The following is a 12,500-nucleotide window of genomic DNA, read 5'->3' as shown; positions in this document are numbered from 1 at the left end:
ATGATGTTTTTCCTGTTTCAACACTTGATATACGTGATGTGTACACACAAACTCTCACTCATACATATGTAATCACACACACACGTCTATTCTTTATCTTTTTTTCTTTCGTAGTCAAGCCAACAGGAAATCAGATCAACAAGATTGTTTCTCTTTATTTATTTCTCTCTCTCTCCATCCTTTCTCTCTCTTTCTTTCTCTCTTCCACTCCCCCTCTCTCTCTCTCCAGCTCTCTTCCTGCTGGATAACCGGCTGGAGGTGTACCTGTGGCAGGGCCCGAAGCTGGACGATGAGGAGTGCACTGGCTCCGCTAAGATCCGCTGGGACGCCGAACGCAAGTGCGCCATGGAGACCACGCTGCGCTACTGCAAAGGTCAGATGTCGCCCACACTCACTGATGGGGTCAAAGGTCACCTATGGGGTCATAAGGTTTTACACTTAATAATATGCGGTCAAGCGGAATGGAGATCCTGCTGATGTTAACCCTCTTGATCTGCTGTTAAAGGACTGAGCGGCTTAGCATTTGGTTCCCCTGAATTAGCCAATGAAAGGTGTGAAGCCTGAAGATCTTTTTATCAGGTGGAATCCATCGTAGTGCCTGAATGGCCATCTGGCCTCACACTGCATAAATGTCAAGTCTCATTTATAATCAATTAAATCAATTAATTGTCTGTAAAACATGGGTATCATACGGTCAGAAATAGTCAATGGATTGCTTGATTATACATGAAACTAGTAGCTACTGCCTGTCATACTGTATACTGAGACTGTGCAGAGTTGGACAGGATCTGTCTCTTGGGTAAATAAGAACTGCTGTTAGAGCGGTTTGGGTGAATGTATCTGTGTTCTAACATCCAACGAGCAAATAAGGAGAGAAACAGATGCAGTTGCTTGGCTGTGGTTCAATCACTGTGGTCATTCCCAATGTAGCCACTAGGGGGGAGCAGTGGGTTTTGACTTTTGTCATATTGAGCAATCCTTGCAGCTAAAGTAATAAGTAATGTCCTTATGGAACATAAGCTACTTTCAGAAGTCAAAGCAACATCACTCACTCACTGACTTTGTTTGTGTGTGTGTGTGTGTGTGTGTTTGTGTTTACAGAAAAGAACTCCAAGCGACCGCCCCAGGCCTATCTGATTCTTGCTGGTGCTGAGCCGCGCACGTTTACAAACATCTTCCCTTACTGGGAGCGAGACCCTAGCATCAAAGTGCAGGTATCATCACACACACACACACTCACTCATTCACTCACACACACACACACTGACACACACACTCACACACTCACACATGTTTGGACATAATTCATAGCACGTTTTGCATATTCAAAACATGTTCATTACATTCTACAAAATAGTCACTTGAGTGAAAAGAGTGTGTCCATGAGAGGACCAGGCGGGGGTGATACATGCTACGTCACCGATTTTGATGAAACCTGGCCAGTTTAAAGGGTCCACCTAAAAACTCAAAAAGCCAAAATAGTACAAAATTTAAAGCAACCCAGTGGGAGTTAGGCCCCCGTCCTTGTTTTAGGCCAAAAAACCTCAAAAAAGGGCCCAAAATTGCATAAAATGTTGACATCCCTCCTGCTGGCAGATTTGAACACAGCAAAGTTACAATCCATGCCATCAAAGGTGCATCCAAGGTTAGTTTAAAACTGGAGGTACAAGGCGTAAGGTGTGACGGGTGTCAGTCCAGGACTGCACATGTCCACTATGTCACATGCTTTTTGGCGAATACCCAAAAAATAGCAATATTCAGACCTGAATATCTCCGTTGAGCAACCTCCTTTTTTCAAAATTCTTTCTACACATGAAAGGGCGATCAGTGGACTTCATAAATCAAAAGAAAAATGCTCTGCCTTTTTATTATTTTTTTCGTGGTAACCGCCTAAATAGTGTGATCCAACCAGTGATTTCAAATACATATCTTCTTCAATGATTGGTTGAAAAATAATGCTTAGGTCATTTATGGTGGACAAATGGAGATATATTATCATCAATCATGTCTGCTGATCAAATCCAAGCTACATTTAATGTCCTGAGTGTAATATTTTCCTTAAGGTAGCTCAAAATGACATCATGGTGACATACACCAGTATACCCGTAGGTCTAATTTTTGCAAATGTGATATCCCCAACATATCTCAGGGCTAAAAACAGTCACATGGACTCAAACAATAACTTGTAAGATTTTGATAGTCAAAGGTCAAGGTCACTGTGACCTTATGTACATCCCATTGTGGTGAATAAACCTCTAAAAATCCCTGACATAATTCCAAATGTGATACATTCACACTGGCCCTTTCTGAAACCAATCCCTACCCACTCCCCTCAGTTGCGGTGTGCACTCAGGTGGGAATCACCCTTACAGCTAAATCAAGTTCCCCATGTAAAGGAAAATGTTGGAGTTCTTTTATCACTTTTATCACTTTTGGGTGCTATAGGCTAGTTGGAACTGCTCACCTTAGTGGGTGCTTCAGACTGAGGTACTGGATGCACAGAGACGAGAAGGGTATGTATCATCTTATCTAACTCTGGCAGAGACAGTAAGATAATTTCCCAAAATGTTGGCGTTGTTCTTTTAACACTTGGTTAAGAGTGCAAGTGGCTAGGGAGAGAGTGTAGCTCGCTTTGGAAAGGGCTTTTCACTCACAGATAACAAATTAATTTGAATTTGATGGTAAAAGGTCATAGTTCAAGGTCATTGTGAACTCACATTCTTGTGAGGAATGCCTATAGGAAGTTTTTTTTTCTTTCAAATTCGGCACACACAGTCACTTACAGTATACTCAAAGATGAACTGATTTGATTTGAGTGGTCAATGTTACTGTGACCTCAAAAAAAAACAGCATGGGTATTACTGTATTTTTACACCTTGGACACAATATCCTGGAAACACCTTGAGGGAGTTATTTCAAATTTAGTACAACTTAGGCCCTGTACACACATAACACGATATTTTATGTTTGGGTCTTTCGTCCACACGTAAACAGTGTTTTAGCCCACAAAGATATTTTTAAAAATCTTCTAAAGAGAATGCTGGTTTACTTGGATCTGTGGACATCCATTTTTACAAACAAGTATATAAGTATATACTGTATACTCTTTTGATCCTGTGAGGGGAAATTTGGTCTCTGCATTTATCCCAATCCGCGAATTAGTGAATTAGTGACACACACAGCACACAGTGAACACACAGTGAGGTGAAGCACACACTAATCCCGGCGCAGTGATCTGCCTGCCACAGCGGCACTCGGGGAGCAGTGAGGGGTTAGGTGCCTTGCTCAAGGGCACTTCAGCCGTGCCTACTGGTCGCGGTTCGAACCGGCAACCCTTCGGTTACAAGGTCGAAGCACTAACCAGTAGGCCACGGCTGCCCCCATGGACAAGGACATGATGGTTAATTTGGGTATTGAGTGTTCGTATATATAGCAAGTTAGTCAGTGCTCTCCTGAGCTTTACTTGTTTTGTAGCCGACTGTACCTCGATGTCCATCTATCGTAAAAACATGTCTGTAGACCCTGCTTATTAGTACAAGTTGTTTTAAAGCAGAGACTCTGACATGGTATAACCACCTACAGTAGCTTCATGTTAGGGTCCTACAAGGAAACATGTCTGAAACATTGAAAACCTGATCATGTACATTACTTGTAAATCTGTTTCCATTGCATGCCATATGACCAGTGGTAAAGTGGGATTTGGCAGGTGGGGGAACCCTAAAATCCAGTGTCGGTGCAACGGGGAAAAATGACTCACCGTTGGACAACATATTGAGTATCGTGGTGTAGCAATACTTTTTGGACAAGAATTGATAGCTTCTTGGTCACCTCTGTACACACGTAAATTAACCTATTTATTTTAACAATATCATCACGCTGTATCGTTGGTATGAAAGAATATATTTATTATTGAATTATCCGAGGTGGCAGAACTGTGTTCCTCCCACTTTAACTCCTGTCTGCTGCGTTGGGCAAATGGAACAGTGATAATGGAGTAATGTCAAGCTAGATTAACATTTTTCCATGTTAAAATACATGAAATATAACAAGGCTATTTTCATGTCATAACAATAATATCAATACTCTGTGTTTCCAGGATATCATGTTCAAGTTAATATTTTTTAGTGAATAGTAAAATAGTTTTTCTTGTGAGGTCACAGTAATATTAACTTTTCATTAATATTAACCACCCAAATATAATCAGCCACAAAACTTCTGTTAGACTTTTTTTGAGGACGGTCACTGAAAGGAGCTGTAACAAATATCGGAGGCTGCTGAAAAGGCAAGCCAATGGCTATGGCACTCACATGCTATTTGGGGTCATGTTGTAACCTGAATTGACAGACGCTGCTGCTGTGTTTCTGGAGTGGTAGTTGTTGGGCTTGTGTGTCGGCTGTGTATGTTGTTGATCAGGTCATAAGTGTCCACAGTAATGAAGAGGAATGACTGGAGAATTTATGATATTGCTTGGTATGTTGGTATGTTGCTGATCGGATCATAAATGGCCATAGCAACAAACAGGAATGACTGAAGAATTTGTGACATTGATTGGTAGTTGGTATCTAAATATTTGTTGGTATTTGTTGGTGTCTGCATCAAAGGCTTGCGGTTTCACTGGGTATGTTAATGATCAGATAATAAACCACCACAGCAATGAAGAGGATTGACTGAAGAATGTGTTGGTATTTGTGGGTGCCCACATCAAGGGCTTACATTTGGTCTGTTTATGTTACTGATTGGATCAGAAACTGTGGGAGCAAAGAAGAGGAATGACCAAAGACTTTGGTGGTACTTCTTGGTGCCCTCATTAAGGGTTGGTGTTTTGTTTGTTGTATAGTTGCTGATGGGATCATAAATGGCCACAGCAAAACAAATGATTAACTGAATAATTTGTTGGTATTTGTGGGTGCCCGTATCAAGCGATTGCAGTTTGCTCGGCCATAGCAAAGAAGACAAATTACCAAAAGATGTGTATTTGTTGGTAGACAACCTATCATGAGTGTGGAGGGAGCTGGGTCTGAGATGGCAGATACCACTGTTGAGCCTTCTGGAGGTCACGATGAATGATGAAGACAAAAGTGCAAGTGAATATTTGTACCAAATTTGGAAAAAAAATCCCTACAGGCATTTATGATATATAATTTTTTCAAGAATGCAAGGTCCTTGACCTCGACCTTTGACCACCAGATTCAAATATTTGTTATCTGTGAGTCAAAATACATATTTGTATCACAAATGAAAATGTGTCAGGGATTTTTTTAGATTTATCCACCACAAAGGGATATCCATAAGGTCACAGTGACTTTGACCTTTGGCTACCAAAATGTTACAAGTTATTATTTGAATCCAAGTAACTGTTTCTAGCCCTGAGATATGTTGGCGATATCACATTTGCAAATATTTGACCTACGGGTATACTGGTGTATGTCACCCAATGATGTCATTTTGAGCTACCTTAAGGAATATATTGCACTCAGGACATTAAATCTAGCTTGGAATTGATCAGTAGACATGATTGATGATAATATATATTTCCATTTGTCCACTATAAATGACCTAAACATTATGTTTCAACCAATCATTGAAATAGATATGTATTTGAAATCACTGGCTGGATCACACTATTTAGGCGGTTACAGCGACAAAAATAATAAAAAGGCAGAGCATTTTTCTTTTGATTTATAAAGTCCACAGATGGCCCTTTCATGTGAAGAAAGAATTTTGAAAAAAGGAGGTTGCTCATCGGAGATATTCAGGTCTGAATATTGCTATTTTTGGGGTATTCGCCAAAAGGCATGTGACGTAGTGGATATGTGCAGTCCTGGACTGACACCCGTCACACCTTACGCCTTGTAACTCCAGTTTTAAACTAACCTTGGATGCACCTTTGATGGCATGGATTGTTACTTTGCTGTGTTTAAATCTGACAGCAGGAGGGATGTCAACATTTTATGCAATTTTGGGCCTTTTTTTTAGTTTTTTTGGCCTAAAACAAGGATGGGGGCCTAACTCCCCGTGGGTTGTTTCAACTTTTGTACTATTTTGGCTTTTTGTGTTTTTAGGTGGACCCTTCAAACTGTCCAAGTTTTATCAAAATCGGTGACGTAGCATGTATCACCCCCGCCTGGTCCTCTCATGGACACACTCTTAAATACTCAAAAACTAAAACCGTATAACTATAATAGTCACTAATCTAATTGTGTGTCTCTAAGTATGATGGCGTAGTTGGCTTCAGAATAATAATTACAATTTGCTGTATCATTAGGCAGATTATCAATAATATGGTCATATTTCCTGCTAATAGATGGTAAATGAGTGGCCTGTGGCAAGAGAAGTTTGATTCAGAGTCGATGAACTTTGAGTTGGAGTCAAGTTTAGATGAACTAATTATGCACGCATACAGATGATGAGCTCAGGGGGTAATTACTTTAACGGCTTATTTATGTGTTTTTGTATCATCTGTGCACCGTTTATTTGACGGCCTGCAATATAAATGAATCTCCTAAAGTTTGGAGCGTTTGCGATGTAGCCTTGATTTTCGCCTTGGGGCTTGTGGCAGCATCTGTTACTTACATTTCATCATAGCCATCATGACTGTGTGTGTGTGTGTGTGTGTGTGTGTGTGTGTGTGTGTTTGACCTTTGACACTTAATTATATAGCAATTATTCATGAGACTCATATTGTGCGTGGGTTTAGTATCATCAGTGCAATCACAGTCAACATTATTTATGCCGGAAAATGATCACATGAACTCATATGATCACAGTATAATTTGTTGAATGTGAATGCACTGTGTGAGTGTGTGTATGTGTGTGTTGATGTCTCTCTCTCTCTCTCTCTCTCTCTCTCTCTCTCTCTCTCTCTCTCTCTCTGTATGTATGTAATAATAAGTGTATGTTTGAGTGTGTTAATTTGTGTCTTTCTATGTCTGTGGTTTGTCATTGTATAATAAGTGTGTGTGTGTGTGTGTGTTTGTGTGTTTATGTCCTGATGTTTCTAATGTTTCTCTGATGTGTTTGGTCAGAACGAGGGTGTGCGTCCGTGGTTTGTCAGTGTATAATAAGTGTGTGAATGTCCTAATGTTTCTCTGATTTTTTCTGATGTGTTTGGTCAGGACGAGGGTGTGCGTAACAAGGTGATCCTGGTGCAGGACGCGCTGTCTCGTCTCTCCAAGAGGCAGTACTCAATAGAGGAGCTCACCTCCAAACCCCTGCCCGAGGGAGTCGACCCCCTACACCTGGAGATATACCTGTCCGACAAGGACTTCAAGGTACCCATACACACACACACACACACACACACACACACACACCCCCACACACACACATAAATATGTCTACTCAGTCATTCTCTTACACACACACACACACACACACACACACACACACACACACACACACACACACACAAAAACACAAACACACAAAAACACAAACACACACACACAAACACAGTATGTGTCCTCCCTTTGTCATTTTCATACACACACACACATACACACACACACAGACTGACTGTGGCCATGCTCTCTATCAAAGCACATAGGAAGAGACAGGTGTACACGTGTGGTATTTATGAACCACCACCCCAGCAGCTATATTGGATAGATCATGGAAAGACGCAATGTCACAAAGCCAGAGAAGAGCAGCAAGGAGAGAGACAAAGAAGACATCTAGATGGAAGACATCTAGTTAAACACAGGCCATTTCAAAGCCTAGACTTGTCATCTAAATAGCACCAAAACAATTGCAGTGCTTGAAATAAAACAGATTGGAACTACACCTGTTAAAGTCTAGAATTGCTTAGGGACAGCATTTTGAGCTTTAATGCACTCAGAAGTGTGAATATGGAAGAATTGTCATTTATATCCCGATGTCTGCATCTGGGATGATGGCAGACCATCAAATAAGCCCCGTGGCCAGGTGAGAATGAGAGAGAATGAGAGAGAGAGAGCTTGTTGAGGTTTAGAAACGGCACAAGACTGAATGTCTTGCTAAGTACGAGCAATCTGATGCGTTGTCAGGAAGAGCAGCACTTGCTCAGTTTGCTGTGATTGGTAAGGTCATATCTTACGGAGAAATGGCCTTTCACACTGTAGCTGGCTCCATTGAGCAGAAAATCATTCCTAGCAACTATATTTTTGTGTGTGTATGTTTTCATCTAGGGTCGTTTGTGTGCAGTGTGTGTGCCGGTCGAATGTGTCTGCTCATGTATGTCAGTACACACACACACACACACACACACACACACACACACACACACACACACACACACACAGGTGCTTCTGCTTGTATGCATTTGTGTGCACAAGTAGTATTATGTCTGACAGTGCTGTTACTTTTAGTTAAAGGATGTATTTTTATGGCCAATATCACCGTGTGTTTGTGTGGCTAACACCTTGTCTTTCTTCTTGTGTTTTTTTTTTTTTTCCAGACGCTGTTGGAGCTCACGCGAGAAGAGTTCAATGCTCTTCCTAACTGGAAACAGCTGAAGTTGAAGAAGAGCAAAGACCTCTTTTAAACCACAGAACTTTTTAAAGCACACTATATTCTTCAGAGAGAGAGAGAGAGAAAGAGAGAGAGAGAGAGAGAGAATGAGCAGGTAGCCGAAGCTATGAACTCATCCACAGGTGCTAGACCATCACCATGGCCAACTTTCCTCTTTCTGAACTCTCATGACAGACCGTGTCGGAGGAAAAAAGATGCAATGAGACCCTACTTACTTTCTTACATCTTCTTACTCTCTCTTCTGATTTTAATTTTTGTTTGTCTCTCCAAAAGGATACTCGTTTTTTGTTGTTGTTTTTGTTGTTGTTGTTTTTTTTTTCATGTGAAACACAATTGTACAGTTTAACTTTCTTTTCTAAACCTTCAATTAACCTGTCTCCTATCCAGCTACAACCTGTAATTCCACAACATTCCTTTTATAGCTGTTAAATTTAGCTTCATCCTTCTGTAGCTTATTAGTCACTGAAGAGATCGCCCCTCTATACCCAACAACGACAGACCTACACGTCTGTCTTCTATCTAACCATATATTGAACTATAAATATGTATTATAAATGTATTATTTTCTTCCAAGTAATTTTTACTCTGCCATCATCAAACTGTGAGAGAATGTGGAATGTTGCACGCTTCGTCACTGCCAATGGAGGCTTAGTGTGGGACTGCATGTCAACTTTGACCTTTAACCCTTGAGAAGTCACCTGTTGTGCCAGTGAAGATGCCCGTACACGCAGCCCCACTCGGCTGTGTTCAGTGGTCAGCGTATGTATTTGGACGAACCCTGAACACAGATGATCTGAAATGCCTTGCTATGCCACAGATGTATGCACAAACATTTAAAGTACTGTCAGGTCAGGGGGAAAAAGTGGGGAAGTGAGCATTCTTCGTTTTTAAGGGTTTTATCCAATGGGCCCTAATTTAAATGCTTGGCAAAGTGCAAAATCAGTCTATGAGCAAAGTTGTCGTGCATGAACTAATGGCGTCATGTGGCGTTAGACAGCTTTTAGCTGACCCACCAATGTTTGTATTTAGGATCTTTCTCATGGCAAATAGATTTTGCAGTTATTAAGCAAGTTTTAGTCAATAATTTAGACTTGGCACTTTGCCCAGCATTTAAGTTAAGTCAGTGTTTTTTCAAGCGTTGGGAGTCACTTACGCATACAGCTCCTTGTCCATTAACAGCATTAAGAGTCGATGAGAGAGTTCGGCAGTCTTCCTCGGCTTCTTGTACATCTCTTTTCCCCTTGACGAAATAAATGATGCTGTTCATACACTCAAAGAGACCTTTCCATTCAGTTCTTTCATAAAGACGTCTCCACCATTCTATTTCTAAAACGTTTCAATTCTGGCATTTTTCTCTGTTGTAAAGCTGTGATTATATATGACATCTGAATATGGTGAAAACATAAAACTACATTGTACCTGAGGGCATGTTGGTATATATTGGGGTTGTGTTAGTTGAGCTCCGGTGAATTGACGTATTTTGTGGCAAGAATGCAAAAGTATGACCTTGCTGCATAACAGTTGTGAGCATGTGGTATTGCTCTACACTGACGCACAAGTCATCCAGCGGAAAGCCATTCAAAAAGTCATAACCATGTTACCCTGGTAACACAATCTTCTTACTACCCTCAATGAGTGTAATTTCTCATTATTTCATCTTTCTATTCCTCTCTCTGTTCTCTTCATCTCTTTCTTTCTCCCTCCTTTTCTTCTCTCCCTCCTTCTCTCCCTTTCTTTTTCTTCTCTCTCCCTCTTTCTTTCTCTATAATACAGATAGTTTCCCTAGGAACGCTCCTCTGGTGCTTAATCAATTAAGAGCAGAGCCTGCTAATATGTCCTCCTAATAGCAGGGAAATGATTGGCCTCTGGCAGGGGAAGTGTGTCTGATGAAGTGGGCCTCGCCGGCTCCAAAATGGTAAAGGCGAAAAAGAACAAAACCAGAAAGGGCGGGGGTGGGTGTCAGCCAGTTGAGAAAGGAATCCTTCACTTTAAACATTAACTGAATTGTTTTTGGAAATAATTAAGGTAAGAAGTTGAGTGTATGTGTGATTGTGTGCATATGTGTGTGCAGATGTACAGTATATTGTATGTAGAGTGTGTGCGTGTGTGTGTGTATGTCAATGTAGGTTTGTGTACTGTGTGTAGAGACAGATGCAGTTTGTGTACATGTGAGAGCGTGTGCACATAGGTAGCCAGGTGTATGGTCTTTGTGTGTGTGATTCCACGGGAAAGGTGCTGCGTGTGCCATCAGACACCAGGACCCATCTGGAGGGGATTTGGAGTCAAAGGGCGATGAGGTGTAGGTGTGTGTGTGTTTGCAAGCAATGAAGTGCAAGACCTTACATGAACTGAGAAATGTCTAATGCACTCATGTCTTTCTCTCTCAATTTCTCTCCTTCAACCACAGATTCGGTCTCTGTTTTAGTGTGTGTGTGAGTAAGTATGTTTGTGCCTGCGTGACTGCTCCATATGGTTTGTTGTTTGCTGCAAATGTCTGCCTGTGTGTGTTTATTGTTTGTGTGTGTGTGTGTCTACCCACGCTCACTTCCTTAAATATTTGTGTGTTTCTCTGGCCACTGATTATGCACAGTGGGACTTCCTGGTTCTGAGCAACTTGGTGTTCTTTCACACACACACAGTACTCACCCACACACCCACTGCCTTTCTCTCTCTTGCACACAGAGACTCCCATCTTCTCTCTCCTCTCTCTCTGATTCACACACACACACACACACTCATACACACTCTTACACACAGCACCCCATCAAAACACATACACACACAAACACTTTCAGGTTAGGTCATCACCACAACAGATGGTAAAGCTAGAGACAGCATTGAAGAACAACAGCTTGCCAGGTTCATCAGTTTTGTGTGGTTATATATTTATTTATTTATTGCCTTTAAAGGGAGCGTGTTTGTTCGGGGAGGGGGGGTACCGGGAATTATGTTTTTCTCTGGGCTGTTGTTTTCAGCCGCCCACCATGTCTGGAACGTCTGGAAAAACGGACACGCAGGTGCATTGTGGGATTGCCGGTGTTGAATGATAATGATGAAAACTCCGACAGTAGATGGGAGAGTGAGGAACTTTCTGAGAAAGTGAAGTCCTAAAGTAAAGTAAGCAAGGTAAGTTGACACAGAGGTCAATAGTGCAGGGGGGAGGGGGGGGGGGGTCAAAGATGGCAGAACTAGGAGAGGAAAGTTTGAATCATAACAAGCGGGCGAGTCTACAGAGGATGAAAAATGGGAGGAAGAACAGGGATAAAGGGAAAGGTGGACAATAAAAGTGAGAAACGAATAGAGCAAAACAAACAAAAGCAAACGCAGGAAAGACTGAAGGGAGGCGGAAGTGGCCCGTTCATATCTACTATAAGCGCCCACGGTGAACCCATGTTCGATGCCAAACCCCAGTCGTTTCCCAATCCTACTCCTACTCCGAGCTCATTTCCTGTAAATCTCTACTATAAAGGCACAAGCCCCATAAATAAATGTTAAAAAAAAGTAAAGATGTAAAAAAAAGTGGTGATTGAGGAAGAGGCCTGCAGGGAGAGGATGAGGAATGGGGACACTTAATTGGGATGGCGAGAAACGGCAGATAAACACAACGGGCCGCTGTCACACCCGCAGCTGTGCCAGTATGCTCCATTCTGGTGCATATTCCCCAAGTAGATTACCCCGATTCAGCTGCCATTTTCATCAGCAATGCAGACATCCTCCTCTTGTCTTCAGTCCCTGGTGACCTATCAAAGCTGGATGTTTCGCCAAAAAATAATGCAGAGATTCACCCTGCATTGTTCAGACACAGATATTTTCAAGATAGCATTGAGGTGCATTGTGGTACATTATCTCTCTGTTTTGGCATCATTCATCAAAGCAAGACAATACAGCTGGCTAGGGACGTAGCTTTGCCATCAACGCCCCCCCCCCCCCCCTCCAACAGCCAAGGGCACTAAAAGAGATACTTTCTAGAAGACAAAATATGTTTTTTTTTT

General features: G+C 41.6%; 1 protein-coding gene and 1 long non-coding RNA gene across 2 annotated transcripts in view; one reads left to right on the top strand and one right to left on the bottom strand.

The window, feature by feature from the left end:
* Window positions 1-9,784, top strand: part of svild (supervillin d) — an 82,916-nt gene extending 73,132 nt beyond the window's left edge. Inside the window, exons 28-31 of the mRNA XM_042082513.1 lie at window positions 230-373; window positions 1,102-1,214; window positions 7,116-7,271; window positions 8,435-9,784. Of these exons, the coding sequence (XP_041938447.1) occupies window positions 230-373; window positions 1,102-1,214; window positions 7,116-7,271; window positions 8,435-8,521 (500 nt within the window). The 3' untranslated portion in view covers window positions 8,522-9,784. The remainder of the gene's footprint in view (window positions 1-229; window positions 374-1,101; window positions 1,215-7,115; window positions 7,272-8,434) is intronic.
* LOC121699939 overlaps window positions 5,384-12,500 on the bottom strand; it is a 17,205-nt gene continuing 10,088 nt past the window's right edge. The window contains exon 3 of the long non-coding RNA XR_006027080.1: window positions 5,384-6,146. This is a non-coding gene — a long non-coding RNA (uncharacterized LOC121699939). The remainder of the gene's footprint in view (window positions 6,147-12,500) is intronic.

The sequence above is a fragment of the Alosa sapidissima genome, chromosome 24 (genome assembly GCF_018492685.1).
Source record: "Alosa sapidissima isolate fAloSap1 chromosome 24, fAloSap1.pri, whole genome shotgun sequence".
NCBI classification, from domain to species: Eukaryota; Metazoa; Chordata; class Actinopteri; order Clupeiformes; family Clupeidae; genus Alosa; species Alosa sapidissima.
The sequence above is the reverse complement of the archived record's forward strand: the minus strand, read 5'-3'. Positions and strand labels throughout refer to the sequence as shown.